The 26,182-nt window shown below is 38.6% G+C and overlaps 1 protein-coding gene across 1 annotated transcript in view; it reads left to right on the forward strand.

Moving 5' to 3' along the window:
- Nucleotides 1-6,901: 6,901 nt before the first annotated feature.
- Nucleotides 6,902-26,182, forward strand: part of LOC134290764 (uncharacterized protein K02A2.6-like) — a 36,262-nt gene continuing 16,981 nt past the window's right edge. Inside the window, exons 1-2 of the mRNA XM_062857960.1 lie at nt 6,902-7,659; nt 7,727-7,966. Of these exons, the coding sequence (XP_062713944.1) occupies nt 6,917-7,659; nt 7,727-7,966 (983 nt within the window). The 5' untranslated portion in view covers nt 6,902-6,916. The remainder of the gene's footprint in view (nt 7,660-7,726; nt 7,967-26,182) is intronic.

Raw genomic sequence — 26,182 nt, forward strand, 5'->3', positions numbered from 1 at the left:
TCCCTATAGTGTTCAAATGACATTGTGGATGTCAAGTGCCTCACGGATCCCAGTAGGCTATGCAATGCTATTTTTTGTGACAAAAATACATAAAATTAATCTTGTAGATTTGAGGACTTCACTATAGGACAGTTTGGAACACCTAGAACATCCCAAAATATAAAACACCTTTTGATATTCTTGACAAAGGCTAAATGAATACATATAAACGTAACCCACATCCAAGTTCAGCTTTAAGAACAACTGGTATGTCAATTATTTCGTTTTTACAAATTTCATGGTGTTCAGCATGTTCTAGGTTATCAATGAAGGCCACAATACAAATATTCCCATTTTCCTAATAAAGGACTCAATTTGCAACAACTTTGCCGAAGACAGTATTCTGTTTTATCAAATGGGTGAGTTTATACAGCTATTTCTATGTTGGGGTCATATATGACCCCTACGGCTCCAAAGGGTAAAGAAGCACTTCAGACGAATTTAGAAAGCTCCAGGTCCGAATCTTAACTCATACTCAACATACATCGTAGTTGCTACACCGTGTTTGACTAGAACAATCAAAGTTGCCCAAAAATACAATTAATGGTGTTGGGTATACTAGCTTACCACAAATCGAGAGTTCAACATTTATAAAGCCTACAACGGCACCGGCCATGTCCTTGAGGTCATCGGGAATGGGAAGGAATGTTAGTTCGACAACCGCTGCTACACTGCTACTAGAGATAGTAAAATCCACAGCAACTCCACAGTTGTCTCGGGAAGAAATATTTGTTAGTATGATAGGGTAAGGTGTGCTGGAGCCACCTGTTGTAGGTGATATGATCCACCAGTTGTATGTAGTTATGTATGTACAATCCTTCGCCCACTGTTGGCGGTGTTAGGGGAGAAAAATATCTGCGTCTTTTTCTGCCTACTGTACATCTAACGACCCATTTTGAAGATGCCTGAACTTTCACGTACATCCTGAGGTCGTCTCCTGCAACAGTAAGCCCCGCATTAATGCATCCGGATATCAATTGGATGGGCTGCAAAACGGTGAATCGAAAAGAAGAGCGTCCTACATAGCTTTGGTCCTCACAAGTTCCTACCTCATGCTTCCACGGGTCAAGCGATGACAAAGACCGTCAGCTAAGAGTTGTGTGCTTAGCTGATACTGCAGCCTGGTCACTGTTGTCCTTCTGACTTCAGCTAGATTGAGGAGGTACGTCTGGAGCGTCTGTTCACCAAGAAGTTACGGCTCAAACAGCTTCTGTTCTGGCATCCAGCCGCTGAGTACGGAATGCTCCTCCACCGGAAGCTATACCTAAGGTGACAGTCCCACCACGGTGGATAAGGAACCTTAGGCCAACAACCAACTGTTTCCTAAACCCAAAAAACGTTACAGAAACCGAAAATGAAAGATTACGAACTGATTCAACGGCAACGACTTTTAGCGCGAAACAACGGACAAGAATTGGAACTTGGAATGTGTTAACCCTAGCCCAGCAGGGTTAACTGGCACAATTAGCCAATGAGGCATGCCGTATGAAGCTTGAGATCCTATGACTGAGCGAAGTCCGTTGGCCGAACTTTAATTATAATTATAATTATAGCCAGATTCAGAACACGGGTTCGAAACCTTACCATGATCCAATGTTACGCGCCAACCGATGCTGCCGAATTGCAAGACAAAGAGAACTTTGTCAGTCAACTGCATGCTGTCGTGGACAAGACTCCGAAAGGAGATATCAAGATCCTAATGGGCGACTTCAACGCGAAGGTTGGTTCCGACAGCTCGGACTATGAGCACGCCATTGGACGCCATGGTCTCTGAGAAATAAGCGAAAACCGTGAGCTGTTTGCAGAGTTTTGTGGCAACCATGACATGGTGGTTAGGGGATCGTTCTTTCCCCATCGACCAGTGCACAAAGTGACATGGGTTTTCCGTGATAGCGTTACGGAAAATTCAAATCGACCACATCTGCATCAGTCGAAAATGGAGACGGAGCCTTTTTGATGTGCGGAACAAACGTGACCGACCATCATCTTCTAATCCGACTGCGCATTGCCAGGATCCATCGACAGGAGGAGAAAATTGGGCGCCGGTTCAACACACGTCGACTGGAAGACGCTGCGGTGAAAAGGTCCTTCGTCGAGGAGCTAGAAAATCGTGCTGCAAATATCCCAGAAGGTGAAAGCGTAGAAGATCAATGAAGCGCCATCAAGAACGCCTTCATCGCCACCGGCTAGAATAATTTGGGTGAACTACGCACCCCAAGAAAGCAGTGGATCACAGATGATACCTGGAGCTTCGAACCTGGAATCTGAAGGAGCGAAGGAACGCCAAAGCCACGATAGCGCGAGCGAAAACACGAGGAGCCAAAGCCGTAGCCCGTCAGCGCTATTTGGCTCACGAGAAGGAAGTGAAACGCTCATGTAGACGGGACAAAAGAGTGTGGGCGGACTCCCTAGCCGACGAAGGCGAGAAAGCCGCAAACACCGGCGACATCCGTCTCCTCTACGATGTCTAACGTCGCCTTAGTGGGACCAAGATGAATGCTACGATGCCCGTGGAAGACACGTCTGGACAGTTACTGACCGACCCGGTTGACCAGTTGAAACGCTGGTTCGAGCACTTTGGAAACCTTTTTCAAGTGTCAGTCACGCTATCAACACCTCAGCATGATCCGCCAAGGGTTCGACGCATTACCCGTGTCAACACCGAAGCTCCATCACACTATAGGGTATCAGGCGGACAAAAATCAGAAAAGTGACTTTTACCAATGCTTGTTCTGAAATTTTCTATCAATAATAAACATATAAACTAAAAGAAATCCAGAATTTCAAGTTTGTAGCTGATGTAGTTACAAATATATTGTGCATCAAAGTTAAGTAAACCCCACCTTTCATATTATGCTAAGGCCAAGCCCGACGAAATTGTTGGATTTCCGTCCAAGCTCCCGGGTCAAGACGTTAGGAAGACCTCATGCAGAGCCTCATCCGCTTTAGTAATAATGATTAAATGCTTATTCACCAGATACAAGCAAAGCATCGGCTATTTTTTTTAGCGAAGAAGGTTTCAAGGCAGAGGAGCTACTTACGTTACGTTAAAACCGTTTGTACTGCAATCAGCGATTCTGGGCTCATACCAAAAGTGCTTGTGTGTGACCAAAACGCCACGAACCGTTCCCTGTACACTAAGCTCGGGGTAAACGATCTTTCCCCGTTTTTTGTTCACCGCGAGGAGAAAATATACGGAATGTTTGATGCTCCGCACCTGCTAAAATCATCCTGAAACAACCTAATGCGTCACATTGCGGTATACAACGGAAAAATGGTGAAATGGGACCACATCCGGCTCTGATACGATGAAGATTCAACACGGTTGCCCAGAGCCGCTCCAAAAGTGTGAAATGGGCATATATTTCTTCCAGCGTTTGAAGAGATGCGTGTGGCAGTGGCAGCGGAAACACTAAGCCAAACCGTCGCAACTTCCATACAGATGTATGTAGAAGCAGGTGTTCTTCCAGAGGAATGTGAGGATACTGCAGAGTATTGTTCGGACATCGACAAATTGTTCGACATTTTCAACGCTGTCGACGGCAACGAGAAAAATTATAAGGTAAAACAATATTTAATAACAAATTAGGAAAAGAAAAATAGTGAACTTCTTTTTTCAGACACTATTGGATGCACTTTGAAAACAGTCAGATCATTAGGAAGTTTTGGGACGAATTAAAGCCCAAATTGCAAGAATTGATGTTCGTCGACAAGAAATGTGAAAGCTTTGAAGATGTAAGTAAAGTTTACCTTAATTAAAATTTATTCAAATTCATCTCTTCAGCACATGCAAAACCAAAAGTTAAAATGATCGTATTTGGATCTATACTGCAAACGGTATAGAAAAACCTACTCTTATGCCTACCGTAAGAGATAATGAACAAAAAGTGATTGCAGATTGGACTCATTGAAGTGTTCGGCATTTAAAACAATGATTTAAGTATATTTGAAAGACTTTTACAGGACACTCCCATTCGCTGTACGCTTACCAGAACTTCTCAGTTGCCATAGTGTGCATCTTCCTAGTAGACATACATAATATAATGTTATACCATTTTAGTTACCTACATAAGCTAATGTTTTGGTAGAATATTTTAGATAGGACATAAATGCGAATACATATTTGTGTGTATGACGTTTTTTTATGTTCATATTTTTTTACAGCTAGCAAAACACAAAACATTTCCAAAGCCGAGCCGGAAGCCTTGGTTCATTGGAGGATGGCTGTTGAACATTGAAAGCCTGAAAAAACTTTTTTTTAATCTCGCAGAAGAGTATGGTTTTGAATGTTTACCTACAAGGGTGCTAAACCAAGATGGTCTTGAAGACTTTTTCGGTTTAGTACGGATGCAAAATATGAACAATAATCGTCCTGATCCAAGTCAGTTCATGACAGCTTGTCGTTCGGTTTGCGTGAATCAGCTGCTCAAAAGGCCAGAAAACGCAAATTGCGAGGAAGATGCAGGCGTCAACTTCTTCTGCTTGAAAGATTTTTTGAATGCGAATATCATTGACGCAGAACCGAATTTGGAATGTGAAGTCCCATTAAAACAGTTCGAATCAGAGGATTTTGATGTTTCACAAATGAACTGCCTCAACTATACGGCCGGATGGATTACCCGCTCCATCGTTCATAAAGAGTGCCTGACCAATACAACGAGCGATGAACGAACTAAAAGCGATCATTCGGTTTTAAATAACAGTCGATCATATGGAGTAGTAAGCCAAAATCTATAAAACTTCCTTAAATCGATATTAAGTGCTTTCAAGGACAGTTTTAAGGATTTACTAACTCAAACAAACATTGGCATCAAACAAACAATTGCGGCTCACATTTTGCAGCATGATGCATACACATTTTTGTGTAGAAAATGCAAACGACTCGTATTTGATAAATACATAAATATGCTTATCAAAGCCGAACTGAAACTCCTTAATACTAACTTAAAGAAGCCACGATCCCGGAAATATGGCAAGGCAGCTGGGTCGGAGAAAGCCAGAAAGTTGAATATAGTAAGAAAATATTCAAAGAATCTGTTAAGTTGGGTTTTAATTCTCTGTTTTACTCCAGGTTGAAAAGTAATAAAACAGTTTCGATAATTTGAACGCATTCGGACAACTACCGTTCGACACATCTACTTGGATAATCAGCCAGCCCAAGTTCTAGCTTCTCGTCTTCATCAACCCTCCTGCTTCGTCACCTAAATTGCTTTCGTAAGCTTAACCGATTTCGCCGGATGTCGGTTTGATACGAATCGAAGTCGTAATTGCATATTTATCAACATCGTCGGAACGCCTACTCAACACTTGGAAGCCAGCTGTAGCAGCTGTTCATCACACGTGTTTCTTAATCCCATCCGAATCTACCTAATCGATGACCCGTGAATTGACACCGATTCTACAATGTGACATTCTGCTATGGTAACCGAAGGTCTTTGTTGTGATGGATAGAGTAAGGATATTAATAAATAGTTGTACATTGTTAAATGAATAAATGACTATCAATAAATAATCGTGAACATGCTTTGTGTAAATTAATATGACAAAGAAACCCTTGAAAATCGTTATTAAACTAAGTATGCTTTGAAACTTGGAAAAATGATCAGTCTTTCAACGATTCTGAAGCAGCAACGACGTGTCAGCAAGGAAGAAGAATTATATATTACCAAGGACAGGCCAGTATTTGCGGAAAAGTTTTATGTGGTGGACGAAAGAAGGGCTTTACTGGGATTTAACACAGCAATGAGGTATAGCGTACTAGCTGTTGGATTAGATATTCCTGTAAAGGAGATTGCGTACGATGTATGGCCATGTGAACTCTCAATATTGGATGCACGAAACATAAGATCAGTAGCTACATCGAAGGAATTTCCTAAATTTAACGTACCACCCTTTTCATTAAAATATAACAAAGATATGCCGCCGTCTCGAAATGTTTATACTCACATACCGCCAATTTTTAAGGATCTTGCCAAGCAAAAGATTGATGAATTACTTGAATCAGGTAATTGACAGTTCATTGCTCATTTGGAATTATAATACGTTAATAATTGAAAATTGTGTTTCGTCAGGAATAATTGAAGAAGTAAATGAAACCATGGACAGATCATTTTGCTCATCTTTATTGGCTGTCCCCAAAGGAAAAGATGACATTCGTTTGGTTATTGATCTAAGAGGTCCGAACAAGTGTATATACAGAACACCATTCAAGATGCCAACATTCGAATCAATTCTTATGGAACTGCATGGCTCGACTTACTTTTCCACCATTGATTTAACTAGCGCTTATTTTCACGTTGAGTTAGACGAAGATTCTCGACATTTGACCAATTTTTTCGCTGGTCATGGATTATATAGATATTGTAGACTACCGTTCGGCTTATGCAATGCCCCAGATATTTTTCAAGAAATACTCCAGTCGATCATTTTGAAAGGGTGCAAAGGAACAGTTAACTATTTGGATGATATCTTGATTCATGGAAGAACTAAAAAAGAGCATGATGAAAACTTGGCAGAGGTTTTGAATCGTTTAAAGAACCACAATGTGAAGATAAATTTCTCGAAATGAATTCCAAAGCTTGAAAAATGACGCGTGGAGACACATTGGCACATTGGGATACTTTAATAAAGAAGATCACACCGAACTGTACGTTGATGCTTCTTCCTATGGCTTAGGTAATGATATTTGTTTGTTATATTCTGAATTATTGAAAAATATGTTTACACTTATTTGATTATAGGTGCTGCTCTTGTTCAATTTGATGCTAGCTCAAAACCCCGTATAATAGCTTGCGCATCAAAATCATTGACGACTGCTGAAAAGAAATACCCACATACCCAAAAAGAAGCATTGGGTTGGGGTGTGGAACGGTTTTCAATGTATTTACTTGGGAAAAATTTCACTATTCGATCTGACGCGGTATCGAACGAGTTCATTTTCAATAGTAAACATCGAATAGGAAAGCGAGCAATTTCACGTGCAGAAAGCTGGGCTTTAAGGCTGCAACCTTATACTTTTGAGGTAGAATGCGTTCCAGGATCATCAAATATAGCTGATGCTTTGTCACGATTGGTAGAGGAAACGAAGCCACCGGAACCGTTTGATGATTCATTCGAAAAACATTTATTATATAAACTGGATGCTGGAACTATGGATTTGTCATGGGACGAGATTGAGAGAAAATCTGAATCTGATAAGGAACTCTCAAGAGTACGATATTCTTTGAACACTGGAGTTTGGGAAAATGGATTACAGCGGTATGAAGTTCAAGCAAACCATTTGCGTTCTCTAGGAGGATTAGTGTTTAAAGATGATCAAATAATAATACCGGAACAGTTACGACCAAGAGTATTACAATTAGCTCACCAGGGCCATATGGGAATAGGATCTACTAAAAGAATTCTTCGTGAATATTTTTGGTGGCCCAGTATGAGCACTGATGCTGAAAACTATGTGAAGAAATGTATGACTTGCTTGCAACTGTCGAGGAAGAATCCACCGGTTCCATTATCGACCAGGCAATTGCCGCAAGGGCCATGGGAAATATTACAAATCGATTTCTTCACTGCTAAAGAGTTTGGACAAGGAGAATTTCTCGTAATTGTTGATATTTATTCAAGGTAACCTAATGACAATATACAGCTTTGATAATCAGTTAGATTTTATGATATTTAACCATGGTTTCAGATACTTGCATGTAATTGAAATGAGCAGCATGGATGCCGAAAGAACAAACGAGGCGCTGAATAAAGTGTTTCATGTATGGGGGCTACCTCTTATCATTCAAAGTGATAACGGCCCTCCATTCCAAAGCGAGAAATTCATTTCAACTTGGGAAAACAAAGGAGTCAGAATAAGGAAATCAATCCCCTTGAGTCCTCAATCGAATGGAGCGGTCGAGCGACAAAACAAAGGAATCAAACCCGAGCAGAGGAGAATACCAAGTTAATAACTACGAAATCACATAACCTGTTTTTATATCTTGTTTTGTTATTATTAAATTATCAAGGCATAGCTTTTCCATAACAAATTTTGTTGGACAATCTCGTTTTATTATAATCACGCTATTGATATACATTAACTAAATTACATTTAAATAACATGTTTTGTTGTACTATTGATCAACTTATCAGCAATAATACAACAGTAACAAATTTTGAAATCACAGCAACAATTCGACGATTATGACCTGTCCCTTTGTGTTGTTCCATTTTTGTATTCAGGTTAGAAGGAAATTTCTGAACGACTCCTTTTAAGAATTCCTTAAATAATTTTCGGATAAGCACTTGGAAGTTCTGGAGGAACCTTTCGATAAATCCCTGGAGAAGTCTTCAAGAGAACTCCTGGCGCAATTTTCTTAGATATTCCGAAGGTAATTCTTCTGAGCAATGTTTAGAATTCTTGGCAAAATCTTTTGAAAACCACCTGGAGAAACATTGGGAAAAACTCCTGATGAAATCCTCAAAGAAATTTTCAGAGAAATTTTAAGTTGAACTTCAGGACTAATGATCACAGGAAAGAAATCCTTGAAGGGATTCTATGCAGGATTCTGGAGGAATTTCTAGAGGAGTCTTTGAAAATCCATGAAAGATTCCGTCAAAGAACTCTCGAATAAATTTCTGGAATATTTTTGAAGTAATTTTTGGAAAAGTTTCTGGAATTTCTGGAAGAATTGTATGACAAAGTCACTTGACAAACACAAAAGGAGTTTTTGACGGAATCCTAGGTGAAATAAATAGAGGAATTTTATAAAAAAATATTGCAAACATTTCTAGTGAAAGTCCTGTAGGAATCATCAGAGGAAGTTCAGAAGTAATAATAGCAAATTTTTTGGCGGAATCCTGGTAGAATCCAGAAGGAATATTCGACATAATTCTAGAATCCAGGGAAAATCGGAGGAATTAAAACAAAATTTCCAGAAAAGTTGTAATAATCTGTACAGTGTTTCCAATATCCCAAAAATTTTCTGCAACAGTTCTAAACAGCATTCTAAAAATTCTTCAGTTTCTGCGCTAAAAAAAACAAAACAAAAGTCACAAATTGCTATCGAAAACCGTGCTCCGAAAACAATTAAAGTAGAACAGTTTATGAATTACAGGTGGAGATCGAAGCTCGTCGTATTTGGTAATATGGAAATAACTAAAATTCGATTATATTGCGACTTCAAATCTCTTATAATGAATTAAAAGCTGAATATAGCTGAATAACGCAACTCGTTACATAAATAACTATTTCGATAGTGTTTATAATTCTTAAATTTTTAATAGTTTTTTTTGTTTGTTCCTTATTTATTTTTGTCCCCCCCCCCTCGTACCTGATGAGAGGTGTCGGACATAAAAGAATAATATTTGCATCGGCCTAAGTATTATAACTTATTTAGTAACGAGTTTGATATCATAGCAAATTCTGCTCTCCGATTTTATTATTCAGTTATTTTGCCCAAATAACACAGCTCCTTATGCTGTTGTTATTCCCTTCTGCTCGGGAAGAAGCTTTGATTGGAGCAAAACTGGACAACGTCAATTGGAAATCTGCACTAAACAAGTACGTGCACATACACAACAAGGTGCGACCAGTTTCAAATTTGGGTGTTACGCCGTTCGAACTTTTGGTTGGGTGGAAGTTCAGAGGAACTTTTCCTTGTCTTTGGGAGAGCCCACAACGACCTAATATGGATAGGGCAGAAATTAGGGAAAAGGATGACCTTTATAAATTAAAGACTAGACAATACGTAGATTTGAGAAGAGGTGCGAAAGAATCAAACATTGTGGTGGGCGATGATATGTTACAAGCTCAGCATAAGAAACAAAAAACAGATCCAACATTTGGTGCGGAAAGATACACTGTTATTGCAAGAGAAGGCCCAAAAGTAGTAATCAGAAGCAATCGTGGAGTTCAATTTTGTAGAAATGTTCAAGATGTTAAAAAGGTATTCGATGATAAAGATGATAGTACGTTGGTACAGGAAACCATGACAGGGAATAGAAGTGACAGCAACATTGAGACAATTAATAACCATACAAATAAGGATAATTCACCAGCAGCTTGCGAAGTAAGACCCAGAAGAGAGATAGTTCCCGAGCAGAAGAGAATAGCAAAATAATGACTACAAAATAACATAACCTGTTTTTATATCTTGTTTTGTTATTATTAACTTATCAAGGAATTACTTTTCCGTAACATGTTTTGTTGGACAATCTTATTTTGTTATTATCCAGCTATTGATAGGCACCTATTAAACATTATTTAAATAACATGTTTTGTTATGGAGAAAACTAAGTTATTATTGTGACATTGAGAGTGTATAAATATTTGATAAACAATATCACAACAATAACTAGTTTTTAAATTGTAACTACAACATTGAAGATTTACGTTCTTTACAGCATTCCGTACATATTACCTAATAATTCTAATTATTAATCTTGTTAGCTTATTATTTTATGAACACTTCGAAAATTATATCTTATTTTTTTCATTATTTTTTGTATCCAGTTACATATAGTCGTATCCATGCCATAGAAAATCTCAGAATGTTGGTGGATTAGTAGTTCCTCGGAAATAGTTAGACTCATATTTTATAATTCGCAATAAGGATAACTCTATCCAAAATATTTTGCTTTTGATTTGTTATCAATAACTTTTGAAGATCAAAATTTGTTATTGAAATATTTTCTAAATTCATTGTTATTAAGTTGTTATTGACACAAACAAAACATGTTATTAAATTGGTCTTTCAGGAACATTTTTTTGTTATGATATATGTTATTTTGCCGCTTATGACACGCAAGTTTATAACAGAATATGTTATGTTAATAACATTAAAATAACTGATTTCATTATTCAGTTATTTTGCCAAAATAACGCATTTTGTTATGCGACTGTTGTTTTCTTCTGCTCGGGTTAAACCTGATAGATTTAAAGACATGTTTTTGTATACTATTTTTGAGTAAGAGTAGAGAAGGAGAGTAATGTTGTGATGGATAGAGTAAGGATATTAATAAATAGTTGTACATTGTTAAATGAATAAATGACTCTCAATAAATAATCGTGAACATGCTTTGTGTAAATTAATATGACAAAGAAACCCTTGAAAATCGTCATTAAACTAAGTATGCTTTGAAACTTGGAAAAATGATCAGTCTTTCAACGATTCTGAAGCAGCAACGACGTGTCAGCAAGGAAGAAGAAAAGCAGACAAGTTGAGAATCGGTCGAACTGAAGCGACGCAGATCAGAAGCAAAACCAACGTGTCCAGGAGAAAAGAGAACTGGAGAAACGGTCGAGTCGAAGCTGATCAAGGGACACAAAATGGAAGCCCTGGAGTCCGCGAAATTAGGGATTCAGAAGGCAGTCCGGATTAGATAAATCGATTTTTCCGTTCTTTTTTTTCAAATTTTATTTTTTACGTCTATCTCTTGCAATATCTGTCACAAAACTGACAGAAAATGGTACTTGTAATCTCATATTACATTCCTTCAGGGTTTAAGAGTCTCGAACGCTCCCCGACGACACGGAATGAAGACAAACACATCGTAATAAAATATTATCCAAATCCAATCCATATCCAATCCTAATCCATTCCAAATCCAATCCAATCCTCGTCCAATCTAAACCCAATACACAACCAATCCAAATCAAGTCCAAATCAAATGCAAATCCAATCCAGATCCATTAAAAATCTAATCCAAATAAAAAACCAAACCAAATCCAATCTAAATTCAATCCAAATCCAACCCAAGTCCAATTTAAATCCAATCAAAATCCAATCCAAGTCCAATCCAATCCAGAATCCAAATCCAATTCAAATCCAATCCAATCCAAATCCAATCCAAATCCAATCCTCATCCAGATCCAGTCCAAATGAAATCCAATTCAAACCCAATCCAGGTCCAATCCAAATCCTATCCAAATCCAATCCTCATCCAGATCCAGTCCAAATCAAATCCAATTCAATTCCAATCCAATTTAATCCAAATCCAATCCAGATCAAACCCAAATCCAATCCAGGTCCAATCCAAATCCAATCCTCATCAAATCCAAACCCAATACAATTCCAATCCAAATCAAGTCCAAATCAAATCCAAAGCCGATCCAATCCAGATTCAATCCAAATTCAATCCAAATCCAATACAAATCCAATACAAATCCAAACCAAATCCAATCTAACTTCAGTCCAATTCCAATCCAAACTCAATCCAAGTCCAATTTAAATCCAATCAAAATCCAATCCAAGTCCAATACAAATCCAATCCAATCCAGATCCAATCCAAATCCAATTCAAATCCAATCCAAATCCAATCCTCATCCAAATCCAGTCCAAATGAAATCCAATTCAAATCCAATCCAATCTAATCCAAATCAAATCCAATCCAGGTCCAATCCAAATCCAATACTGATTCAAATCCAATCCAAATCAAATCCAGATCCAATCAAAATCCAATGCAAATCCCATCCAAATCCTATCTAAATCCAGTCCAAATCCAATACAAATCTAATCCAAATCCAATCCAAATCCAATCCAGATCCAGTCCAAATCAAATCCAATCCAAATCCTATCCAAATCCTATCCAAATCCAATACAATTTCAATCCAAATCAAGTCCAAATCAAATCCAAAGCCAATCCAATCCAGATTCAATCCAAATCCAATCCAAATCCAATCCAGATCCAGTCCAAATCAAATCCAATCCAAATCCAATACAGATCCAATCCAAATTCAATCCAGAAAACATCCAATTTTAATCATTATTCAATACACAGCCAATCTTAATCACATCAAAGTTTAACTCATATTTAATAAAAAATCTTGTCACTCCCGTTCAGTTGATTGGACGCCATGACTCAATTTCCCCAACAACGGGTTAGGGAAAAATCAAATTCAGATGAATTCCAATCTAATTGAAATACAAAACCAAACCTGAGTTTTTTTGTTTTAACTGCTGGCAATTACCTTCCCCGAACATCAGACATTCAATCACTTCCAATAGTGCTGATTCAGAAGCAGAACTCTCCTTTTCAACCGGTGGAAGTCCTCACACTTCCAAATTCTGTTAATTAGGTTATTCTTCTGCCTCCTTTCATTTGTTCTAAAGGAACTTCTCTATCGTAGTCCTACAGTAACTCTGCCTTTTCCATCAGAGCCCAATTCTTTTTATATGAATCTCCGCCTTCTCTATCGGAGTCCATCTATAGAGTCTCCGCCTTCTCAATCAGAGCCCTATTTTATCTATGAATCTCCGCCTTCTCTATCGGAGTTCATTTCAAGGGTCTCTGCATTATCTATCAGAGCCCAGAGTGTTTGGCAACAGAACAACATCAATTACAATTAAAGCATACCGTATTTCAGAGTGAATAATTACTTCAAATATTCGTCTTCAAAACTTCTATATTTTTCTATCCAATCGAATTCCACTTGTAGGAGACACAACTACGCCAATGTTGTGACCGGAGGTTCTCGAAGCTCCTCTTCCAGTCTTCGTTCTTCATTGGAATACCGGACGTTGTGGCAGCTTTTCGCTTTCGTATGTCTTCACTGTTTTACGTTCGTTGAAGAACTGAAATGCATTTTCATTTGTCTGACATTTGTCCATAATCAATGCCTTCCATGATGGTTCCCGTAGCTCATCGCCACCTAAGATCACCATGCTGTAGTGAAAATCAGGATGATGGAAAAGAAGGAAAATCAGTCGTTTGACGAATGTTGAGCAGTGAATAACTGAAATGAAGAGCGCACTGATGATCAAGAATGGCACCTCCGGTCACAACAATGGTGCAGTCGAGCCTCCAAACAACCGGAGTTTGATGCCTCAAGATGTTGAATTTCTGGATCATTGAATTATTAGAAGCGCTCAAGAATAAATGGTAAATTTTAAAAAGGTTTGCGGATGATATCTGAAATTGATACTGTACGGATGATATCTGAAATTGATACTGTACTCTGAAAGAGAATCAGCTAATCCTGAAGTGGACTCCGATAGAGAAGGCGGAGTTACACAATTTCTGCAGGGCTCTGATAGAGAAGGCAGAGCACCCTCAAAAGGAACTCCGATAGAGAAGGCGGAGTATCCAAACAAAATATCATGGACTCTGATTGAGAAGGCAGAGATCTTATGAAACAGGTAACAAATTGAGAAGGCGGAATACCAGCGACCGAAACAAAAGTTTCTGATAAAATAAGCAGAATACCCTTATAAGCATAAATCTCCGATAGAGAAGGCGGAGTACTTAATAAATAAAGTGCAAAAAAGGTACCTATCGGCTATGGTTTCTTACAGTTTCCATGAATGGATGAGGCGACACTGAAATCCCAATTTACCTTACGGAATATGACTTCTTGTATGGAATAACCAGAAATATGTACACTTTTCTGTTTAATCCTAATCCAAATTTCTAATGCAAATCCATTCCAAATGTATACTAATCCAAATATAATCAAAATACAATTCAAAACAAATCCAAGTTCAATCTAAATTTAAACAAAACACAATTCAATCAAGTCCAATTAAATCCGAATCCAGTCCAAACCAATCAACATCTAATCCAAATTCAATATAAATTCAATTCAAATCCATTTCAAATCCATTTCGAATTCAATCCAAATCCAATCCAAATATATTCCAAATCTACACTCGATTCGGTCAAAATCAAAAATAAATCCAAATCCAATTCAAATACATTTCAAATCCAGTCCAAATTCAGTACAAATTCAATTCACATATAATCTGAATCCAATCCAAATCCAATAATGCAAGACAAATTCAATACAAATTCAATCCAAATCCAATCCGATCCAGTTCAATCCAAATCCAATCTAAATCCAATCCGAATCCAATTCAATTCAATCCTAGTATATGTAATCTAAATCCAATGCAAGTTTAATACAAATCCAATGCAAGTCCATTCCAATTCCAATCAAATTTCAATACAAATCCAATCTGAATTCAATCCGAATCCAAACCAAATGCAATCAAAATCTAATCCAAACCCAAACAAGATCCGATCCAAATCCAATATAAATTATATCCAAATCCTATTGAAATCCATTACAAATCCAATCGAAGCACATTTAAAATCCAGTCCAATTCAAAACCAATCCAATTCAAATTCAATACAAATCCAATCCAACTTTACTTTAATTCAATCCAAATTTGAGTCAAATGCAATCTAAATCAAATCCAATCCGATACCATTCCAAATCTCATCTTAATCCAAACTAAATCCAATCTCAATCCAATACAAATCCAATATTAACCAGATCCTTCCTTTTTATAGCTGGGACACTCATCGCCCCCAAACATCTCAGACAGACATTCAATCACTTTCAATATTGCTGATCCAGAAGCAGAATACTTTCTTTTTTTCTCACACTTACGTATCCTATTATATTGGTTTGGTATTTAGTTGGAAACTCTCTCCCAACCGATAAAAGTCCTCACACTTCCTATCGTCAAAGGGAACTCCGCCTTCTCTATCAGAGTCCCACTAAAATGTACTCTGCCTTTTACATTAGAGCCCAATAATATTTATATGAATTTCCGCCTTCTCTATCGGAGTTCATCTTTAGCGTCTCTGCCTTTTCAATCTGAGCCCTTCTGTATCTATGGAACTTCGCCTTCTCTATCGGAGTCCAACTAAAAAGGTAACTCTGCCTTTTCCATCAGAGCCCAATTCACACTATATGAATATCCGCCTTCTCTATCGGAATCCATGTTTAGGACCTCTGCCTTCTCAATCAGAGTCCTATTTTATCTATGAATCTCCGCCTTCTCTATCGGAGTTCATTTCAAGGGTATCTGCATTATCTATTAGCGACCAGAGTATTTGGTAACAGGACAACATCATAAGCTACAATTAAAGCCTACCGTTTTTCAGAGTGAATAATTACTTCTAATCTTCGTCCTCAAAACTTCTGTATTTTTCTATTCAAAAGAAATCCACTGATGGGAGACTCAACTACGCCAATGTTGTGACCGGAGGTTCTCCAAAGTCCTTTTCGAGACTTCATTCTTCATAGAAATACCGGACGTTGTCGATGCTGTTCATTTTCTTCTGTCTTCACTGCTTAACGTTCGTTGAAGAACTGAAATCCTGTTCATTTTTTCTCTGACGTTTCTTGTAAACAAAGCCTTCTGCGATGAATCTCGTAGCACATCGCCAGCTAGAATTACCATGCTGTAGTCTCTACATACAAAAATGTATGTGCAGCAAAACAAAAGCACGAAAGTGAAAAAAAAGAATAGGGGAAGTTACCTATTCTTGGCCGTTTTGTTCTCTTCGTCTTTGGGGTTTTTTTGAAACCTATCAAACTCAGAGTTGGTCTCAAATCCTTCCAAACTAAGCTGAATTATATGACCAAGTTTCAGGCAATTTGGCTGACAAAAACCCCCCATGACGAAGAGAACAAACCTGCCGATAATACTCATTGTCACCCTATATAAAATTTGATAAATGATGGCAGTATAAATGAAAATAAAGCGGACTTGAGCATAGTTGGATAAATGATGCGAATTATCATACAGAAATGTATGCATTCACTTGAAAAGAGAATTGACCATAAACAAATCGAATGGTAATATTCAATGATGTATGTCTAAGCCTGTTAAAATATAGCGAAAGAATACACAGAACAATTTTTCAATATACATTCATTTCATTGTTAAAAAGGAAGTTTTTTTTAACAGCTTCCAACCATGCTTCCAACCAATTAGAGTAGAGGAGGGAAGTAATGTTGTGAAGGATATGTGGAGATGCAATGCACCTAGCTCCGCATCAGCGCACCCCTCGGATTCTCTCCACAGCTGTCAACCCGACCCATGCGGTGGGTGTAGAATAGAAATTCAATCCAACCGAACTTTTACCGCGTCAAGACGTGTTCGCATCCATTGTAACAGAAACCGTTACAAGATAGCCTGTTTCTTGTAGGCAGATCAAATCTTATACGTGCCAAATACATATCATAAATCGCAGCTCTTTACGTAGCCTTTTCGAGATTTCCATGGGCACAGCCATATAAGCAGTTCGAATAGGAGTGTAAATATTGTATTAAAATATAGGTAAACCCCGTTTGATTGATTAACAATTCTGATATTGCTTGCAGGTCGAAATACAGTGGATCGTCGAGCTGAGGCCATACGGATCACCGTACATCGTAAAGTTAAGCTTTTAGACCAATAAAACTACACGATAACGAAACACGATACCAAATTCTACTAACAATCTTAGATCTACCTGATGTTGTTGAATGCTCGTAATGCAGCGTCCAACAACAGATTACATTTCTATAATGTATTCATTAGAACTACATCGCGACGTCTGCAGCTGGCATCGAAAACTTGCCAAATCCAAGACGTGTCATCCCCTTTTTTATATATGAACGACTAATGTATCTTGTAAATAAAATCGAATCAAAACCACATAAAATACGCATTATCTTTAAGGGTACTGCCAGAATGCTGAAAATATTAGAAAACGAAATTAAGGTACCGTGGATACAGGTATATACACTCCCGATCAAAAGTTTGGGGTCACCCCCTAAAAAACATGTCATTATTTTAGGCCCATATCTCCGCCAATTTGCGCCCGATTTCAAAAACCTAGGTTTCATTTAAAAGATAATAAGTCAAATAAACTTTGAACATGATTTAAAAATAACTTTTTCAAAAATATTTGTATGTAAACTTAACTCAAAGTTGACAAATTTAAAAAAAAAATGAATATAAACTTACGGCAGTGTCGCTGGAAATTGGGTCGACAAAATTTTAAGATGAGCGCGGTAATATAACCTATTTTCTATTAGCTTTCAACTGCTTTCAACCGAACTTGGCTAAAAAATCTAGGCAAAAAGTAATTAAGTAAATTAACTCTTCATGTCATCGACCAAAAGTTTGGGGTCACCCCTCAATATGATGTATCGGCCAAAAGTTTGGGGTTACTATCGTAAAACATGGAAAAGTGATTTTGGTGATATCTTCGTCATCTATAGTTCAATTGTAATTCTTTTTGGCTCATTTCAAAGATAATTAACTAAATTTATGTTTGATGTCTTTAACTTAACGTATTTAACGATTTTTGTATATAAAAATGTTATGTAAAGTTTACACATTTCACCACATTTAAAAAAATTAAGCAACTTTACGTTAAGTTTTGAGAGATCTGCAGTTCCATGTACCGAGCTTCCAATCGCAAGTCCCTTTTCGTCGCTGTGGTCGTCGCCATTGGTATCGGTTCGCATTCTTCTCTTGTTGATTTTCCGGTGCTAGTCTTTTTTACGGTTGGCTCGCAGGGCCTGACACCAACCCACTAACCCAGGGAGCTGGGCTTACCTTCCCGGAAGCTACGGGTTCTGCATTGGCATTTCCTCCAACTACAGTGCTAAATAGCTAGGCTCGAGCGCCAGTCTTCGAGAGCACGATGGGCGGACCAGGTGGAGCGTGATCTGGCGAGTGTTGGGCGTGACCGACGTTGGAGAGCTGCAGCAGCAAATCGAGTATTATGGCGGCAAATTGTTGATTCAGTATTATCATGAATTTGATGTTAACTAAATAAATGAAATGAATGAACGTTAAGTTTTAGTATGTAAATTTCTACAAATATGTGTGGTTCAATGTCTATGCAGTAAGTGTGTTTCAAATAAGCCAAGAAGAATTAAAATTGGATGAAAGATGACAAAGATATCAACATATCAATTTTCCATGTTTTTCGATAGTGACCCCAAACTTTTGGCCGATACAGCATTTTGAGGGGTGACCCCAAACTTTTGGTCGATGACATCAAGAATTAATTTACTTAATAACTTTTTTTCTAGATTTTTTAGCTAAGTTCTGTAAAAAGCAGTTGAAAGCTAATAGAAAATAGGATATATTACCGCTCTCATCTTAAAATTTGGTCGACCCAATTTCCAGCGACACTGTCGTAAGTTTATATTATTTTTTTAGAAAATTTTCAAAAATTGTTGTATGTAAACTTAACCCAAAGTTGCCAAGGGTTAAGTTTACATACAAAATTTTTTGAAAAACTTTCTCCTAAACCATGTTCAAAATTACTATGACTTATTATCTTTTAAATGAGACCTAGGATTTTGAAATCGGACGCAAATTTGTGGAGATAAGGGCCTAAAAAATTGACATGTTTTTAAGGGGGTGACCCCAAACTTTTGATCGAGAGTGTATATAGTTTTTATTTAATCATAAATAAACTAGTCATCACATTCGAGCCTCATCAGTTGGTCAGAAGCATCATCGGTTAATCAGTTGACAGTTATTTGAATGACAAAATTGATTCTCAGTGAAGTTTCTTTATTGAAAGATCGATAGTAACAAGCCTCTTTAGTTTCGATGATCGCTAAAGGAGGTCGAACAGAAGTGAAAAAGTCAAAAATTAGATTGTACAGTGACCCCACACCGATGAATCACCTTAATTTTGTACACTATTTATGAATCACCATGTTGATCAAATGAGTGATCCATAAACTGCGGTCATTTTTGCCGATTCATAAATTATGGGGTCACTGTACTAGCAACGTTATTTCTCTAAGAAAGCAATAGAAGCTCTGATTCTGAGTTGCAGTGGACTGTTTTATAATCAGGTAATTTCACATTAGTATTCGTTTCTGTGGCCCGGTTTTCTACAAGTGTTGTGTGTAAAGGTAAATCCTTTGAACGAAGGTCGTCGTCTAGGACCCGACCAAGCGGTACTCCAAGTGCGCCCTGCGCTGCCCTTGTCAACGGCCATTGCCGCACATTCCACGAGCTACCCACCAGGGAAAGACGGCCCTGCACAGTGCACAGGAGGTTCATTACGCACCCAAAAAGCGGAGTCAGCGATGAACCTCGCGAAGTCAAATCGGCGAATCACTACTATCCGTATCTGGCTTCCAACGATTATCGACTACGCCCTCTATCTCGGTAATCGAGAATCCGGCGAACCAGAGCTGTGCCACACCACGACGACTGTCGGTCACAACTTCCATCCAGATGATCGAACCTCCGGCGGGCAAGAGCTACGCCGCGCCACCAGCCACACCGTCCTTCCTTGAACCCGAAACGAGCTTAAGAGCTGACCAGGTTATATATGAATAAGAGACATTTCTTCCAATATAAAAAGTTACGTTTGCGCAAACCTAAGGACCTTTAACCCAACTTAATACAAAATTCGTAACAATACATACACTCAGTTTAAACTCCTTTTGAATTGTGTTTATGTGAGCGAGATCCAAAAGTCATGAGGTCTGGTTAGATTCGGATTGAATTTGCATTTTGAAACGCGTAGGTGGACTTCCACAGTTTTGACAACCCGCCTTATTAGTCAAACAGACGCTGTGCCAGGAACACTTTGCATTGTTGGAACATTTGTAGGTTAGTATCGTATCGTTGTGAATTTACTAAAGGAACTGCCGGCACAACACTAGTTCCATTTCTTCGCTCTTCGCTTCTTCCAGGCGGTGCATTTTCTCCCGAAAGAGACGGGTCTGCTGTTTCCGCTTCTGTTTGTAACATTTCACGTTCTGCCGGATTTCTTGCTGCAGAATTACCGCCCGCGCTGCGATCTTCTTCTTCAAAATCGTCCGGCACTCCTCGTCGAACCATTCGTTCCATAGTTTCCTTTCCAGTACTTTCCAGATGCTGCTCTCGGCTGTGCGTTTCATTGATGGCTGCTGTTACTGTACTCTAGCCTCGAGATTCTCCGTGTATGCTGAGGTGACAACCAGATGCTTCAGTCGCTAGATAGCGGGCGTTGGTACAATACATTGTTGACGACGGAGAGGTTTAGGTGCAGCTTGATCATCATCATCAGGTTACCGCCAAGACGTTGATAATTTCGAGCAAGTGTCATCGCTCATCAATCAGAACGTGGTCAATTTGTGATTCCGTTTGCTATAGTGATCTCCATGTTTTTAAGGTAGTGAGACGATGAGCGCTCAACTATTCTTTCGTCAGTCCTAATTCCTTCGCCTGACCTACCTGAACTTCCAAATCTTCTTTGATGATCTTGTCGTAGTGTCCGTCGTCCTCGCTTTCCAGCTTATGCGTATAATGCGTCATTATCAGTGCTTCCGAGGTGATTGGTAAGCACGTTCCAGGGATACGGATAGGCATGCGAGTTGTTTGAAAGATGCTAATATCCTCAATAAGGTCTTACTACGCGTTATCCAGTTTTTACTGTTTCAGAAGTCTAGTTTTAAGATTCGTGGATTAACCAATTATAGAAAATCTCATTAGTTGAGAATGAACAAGATAGGGGCTGTCCATTAATTACGTAAGGGTTTATGGGGTGAGGGGGGGTTTGAGAAATCTTACACGTCATACAAAAATATTTGGGCTTTCATACAAAAAATCTTACAAGGGGGGGTGGGGGTGTCGAAAAACGGTAAAAACTCCCTTACGTAATAAATGGACAGCCCCATACTAGAGTTTTTTTGAAAATTAATTGTACCACAGTAGCGATCCCCAGAAAATCATGTATGGCGAAACAAGATAAGGTGTTCAACATACTGAAGCCTCTAATGTTCCTTACTAATGTCAAGTAGTAAGAATAATAATAATAAAAACGCGCATCAGAATGCACAGTCCGCACATTCCATTAAATGGCTATTTGTCCAGTTAAATGCTTTATCTCTTATCTTGCATGCAACTACAAATAAAGTACATTTGTAACAATCATAATTACAAACTACTGACTGCGTACCCGTCAATCTCTTGCTTGCACAAGCACACACTTTAAAGAGGCTAATTTGCGTGATAACGATCATCTATTTAACTATTTCATCATTAGCATTAAGGCACGGAACCGTTTATACGCCAAGCCAACCAAAGCCAGGGTGTTGCGTCGGGCGGATCAACAAACGAATCGAAAAAGCTCTCAAAACGTTACGCCCAGCAAAATTCTTCTTCACACTCAATCACTGTAATTACATAATTCTTCACTCTCATTATGACCGTCAACTCATCGCGCGCAAGTGCATCATTCCCCCCGTGCGTCCCGATCCTTATCCAACCAAGTGCGGATCGGTGCTGGTGATCGCCTAGTACCTATACGGCATGCAAACCGAATAATGATCGTCAGCCGCTCGCACCCGCTGGATATCTTCATTCCATTTGTGGAACATCATTCCTCAAGTAAATTTAGCATTCTGCCTCAATGTAGCATTCATCACACCTTTCAGGCATCCCGAGAGGCCTAGCGTTGTTCCGGCGTCCAGTCGTACACACCTTACAACGGGGACGACGACGACGACTGGAACTGGTAGCATGTAATTAAAACAAAAGCCGCATCGTTGATCACGATTCACGTCATCTTTTCTGCACTTTTCAGCACGCGAGGATAAACAACAAAAGATCCGCAAACCTTCCGTCCATCCAGCGACGAACCCTTTTTTTGCCTTGCGCGAAGATCGTGAAAACAAGTGTTTCGGCTGACGGAACGCGATCACCAATACAGCGAAGTGATGTGATAGCGCGCATCGATGTGTGGGTGAGGGTTGCTTGGTCTGTGTGTTGGTGAGGCACTCACACACGCGCGGAACAAACTCCTCCCACCGGTGAGGCTACGCTTGTGATTGGCTGCATGCCCGAGTGTAGTGGTAGCCTACGGATGTATGAGTGATCGTGGTGAATTTGCACTCGTGCTTGAGGTGAGTTTCTCCCCTCCAGCTCCAGAAGTGATCGTTCGGTTCTGATCGTGCCATGGAGGGGAAATGCATACAGCTTCGTAAATGATGACGTAGGTTGTTTGGCGCGAGACACGGACAGTACCTTTACCTGCTTGCTGGACATGAAGTGATCGCCTGAAGATCGCGAGCTTGCGGTGATTTATGTCAGTCGGAGCATCCATAGCAGTCGCGCGGTCGCGGCAGAACCCCACATCAGCCAGCAGCGGCAAAGTTTTCAGGTGCGGCAAGATTTATTTCCAATGTGAGCCCTGAGGGCATCTCGCACTATTTGGATGGTGATGGAATAATGTAAATGGTGATGTTGTGGTAGACGTTGGAGGGTGTTCCTTTTGTGGGCTAGAAAAAAGTAGTATTATCAGTAAGAGCCAACATAGGAATGATTTAACATTGATCGTAAGTTTATGTATAGCTAGGAGGCGAACCAGCTCTCAAGCTGAAAACTCTTAAATAAAGATAAAAAAAAGTTTATGTATAAATAAAATCAATAACTGAATTCTATTTTAACTATTAATTAAACATTCTAAAATGCCATTGACTTTGTGAGAGGACTAACTAACGAAAAAGTTCGCGAAAGTCTAGCACAATAAGTGTAAGAACTTTAACAAAATACAACTGAATTTGTGAAAAGCTCAACGCGTTCAAAGGCATCGTTCCGAAATATTCAGGTGACTTTGGAAGGTAGTTTGATGGCCGAATGTGAGGTGATCGCAAGATGGAAGAGAAGACAGCAGAAGGCAAATTCCCCAAAGCCCATTACAAAATCACGCTCTGAATTGCTACTCTTATAAGTCAATGCATTCTTACTAATATACTTAGAATACAATACTCAATGCATTCCCGATCAGAAAGGCATAACAAAATTATAGCCGATTAAGTTATTTATTTCAAAGATTTTTCATAACAGAATGAGTTATATAATTCGCCGGTTAAGTGTTAAAATAACAAAAATTATAACTAAAATTGCTCTAGCCATAACATAATTATAACAGGTCTTGATACAATTATTACAAGCTTATAACAAAAGGAGATATAAAAAATCAAGCAAAGAAAATCAAATTATGTCACATGTTGTTATAAAGCAGTTATAAATATATTGGGTAAAAATTAAGTAGTGTAAAAACTTACTCATTTTTTAACCAATTTTTAAAGTGACATTTTATTTTTAGTAAAAAGTTACTGGCATCAAAAAACTTCTCCACTGTATACTATCATAAAACCCAGGGATTCGAACCTAGGACGGCTAGAACCTAGAACAGGAGCTCGTCGTGTTTACCAGTGAGGCCATCGCAGCACTTGAAGTGAGGGGCGATATATGCTGAAATGGTTCTTCATATTGGTAGCTCCTCTATAAATAGACTCGCTGATCCAACATACCAGAGAGGGAAAGTATGACGTCACCATATCCAGTTAGGACGTCTCCATGCACGTTACTACAGCCCATTTAGTCCCTCAGCCAGGCTTGTCCCGCACTGAACGCAAAAAATTCTGCTCTTTGAATTTACACCACCTTAGTGATCATAAACTTTCAATGTTTATTGCTTAACCAATAGAAGGATATTTGAATATCCTAAATGTCATTTCGAACTGTCAAAAAACCGCACCGCAGAGCCGCACGGAGCGATCAAAGTGAAATACACTAGAGTGCGCGCACTCAAGTGTAATTCTCTTTGCGCACGCCAGCGCGGCACTACGGTGCGGTTTTTTGACAGTTCGAAATGACATTTAGGATATTCAAATATCCTTCTATTGGTCAAGCAATAAACATTGGAAGTTTATGATCACTAATGTGGTGTAAATTCAAAGAGCAGAAATTTTATGCGTTCAGTGCGGGACAAGCCTGCCCTCAGCTTCAATGTCGTGTGCGCTTGTTGTGCACTAGAGCCAGCGTTCACTACTTCGGAGCGGGAACCCACATCGCTGTACCTACGCAAATGGACGTCACACGAAGCTGTTCTTAATACAGTTGATAGCAATTATATCTTCATGTTATTAACTGAGTTGAACAGATAGCTAATGACTTTCAAATAGTGAAAAGTGTGGAACTAAGCACTAGTTGCGCCAGCGTTTATTTATATGTTCAAAGCGTTTTTTGGCATGTTTTGTTTCATTATTATTTAATGATATTCCTTCTGCAAAGTTATTCAGTAGTATAATGTTCGCCGAGGACCTGGGATCGAATCCCACTCCCGACAAACTCGCAAAATGTGAGTTCTTCCTTCGGAAGGGAAGTAAAGCGTGGGTCCCGAGATGAACTAGCCTAGGGCTAAAAATCTCGTTAATACAGATAGAAAAAAAAAAGTATAATGTTTCGGTAGGAATATCCACCGCAAATTCATGCAGGAATATTCCCTTGGAGGAATTTATGAATGAATTTTTAAAAGGATAGGAAAAAGCATTTCCATAATGAGTCATTGGTGTAATTGTCGATAAAATTTGTAAAGAAACCTTTCGATAAATACTTGAAGTAATTTATTTTCGAACACAGAGCGTTCAGGAAGTCCAAAGGGATATCAAAACACTTCGTTTCGCTGTTGAAGTAAATATTTTATTAACTCCAATAAAACAACCACACTTCATTTGGTAGTATATAACTATTTCGATCAGCAGATATGCTCACAGATTATCTATGCGGAAAAAAGCTGTAGTTAATTGACCACATATTAAGAAATTTCGAAGAAATTGTAATTGGATTGAAAAGTTTAACTTTAAAACTAGAACATAATTAATTACTGAGATCCTTCGGAATTTCTGATGGATTTTCCCTGATGAAAAATCCTTTAAGGAATTTGTGATGCATAGGCTGAAGTAATTTGCTAAGAATGTCTTAAAGAATCTCCCTTTTGGAGTCTCTGAAGAAATTCTCAAGGGAGCAAATGTATGTTGGAATTAAAATCCCTATCACGAATGATTTGTACACTGTACAATTAAATTCATATTAGTAGTTTAAGTTGAGAGCTCCGACAGATCAAAGCCGACGTGATCTGGTCGGTGAAATATAATTGGTGAATTGAAATATGTTTTCATGTTCTATGATCAGAGATGATGGTTCATAGGAGTGGCTTACTTGGGATCCCAACATGTATATGAAATAATCTTTCAACAAATCCTTGGGGCAAATTTCTTTAAAGAATTTAAAGAGGAGGTCATGGAAAAAATCATGGAGGAATTGTTGAAGAATTCCTTAGAGGATTACCCGGAAGAATACGTGGAGGAATTTCTTATGGATTTTTTGCAGAAATTCCTGGAGGAATCCTTTGAAAATTATTGGAAAGAATATGTAGAGGAATTCCTTGGAGGAATTACTATTACAGTAGGAATCTTAAGAGTCATTTTTGGTAGGAATCATCGGAAGCTTTTCTTAAGAAATCCTTGGAGAAGTTGCTGAAGAATTCTCCAACCACGATTTCCAGAGGAACTCTAGGGGAAATCTCTTTAAGAATTTTTGGAGAAATATTTGAATATTTGACTGGACGA

Source organism: Aedes albopictus, chromosome 3 (assembly GCF_035046485.1).
Source record: "Aedes albopictus strain Foshan chromosome 3, AalbF5, whole genome shotgun sequence".
Lineage (NCBI taxonomy): Eukaryota > Metazoa > Arthropoda > Insecta > Diptera > Culicidae > Aedes > Aedes albopictus.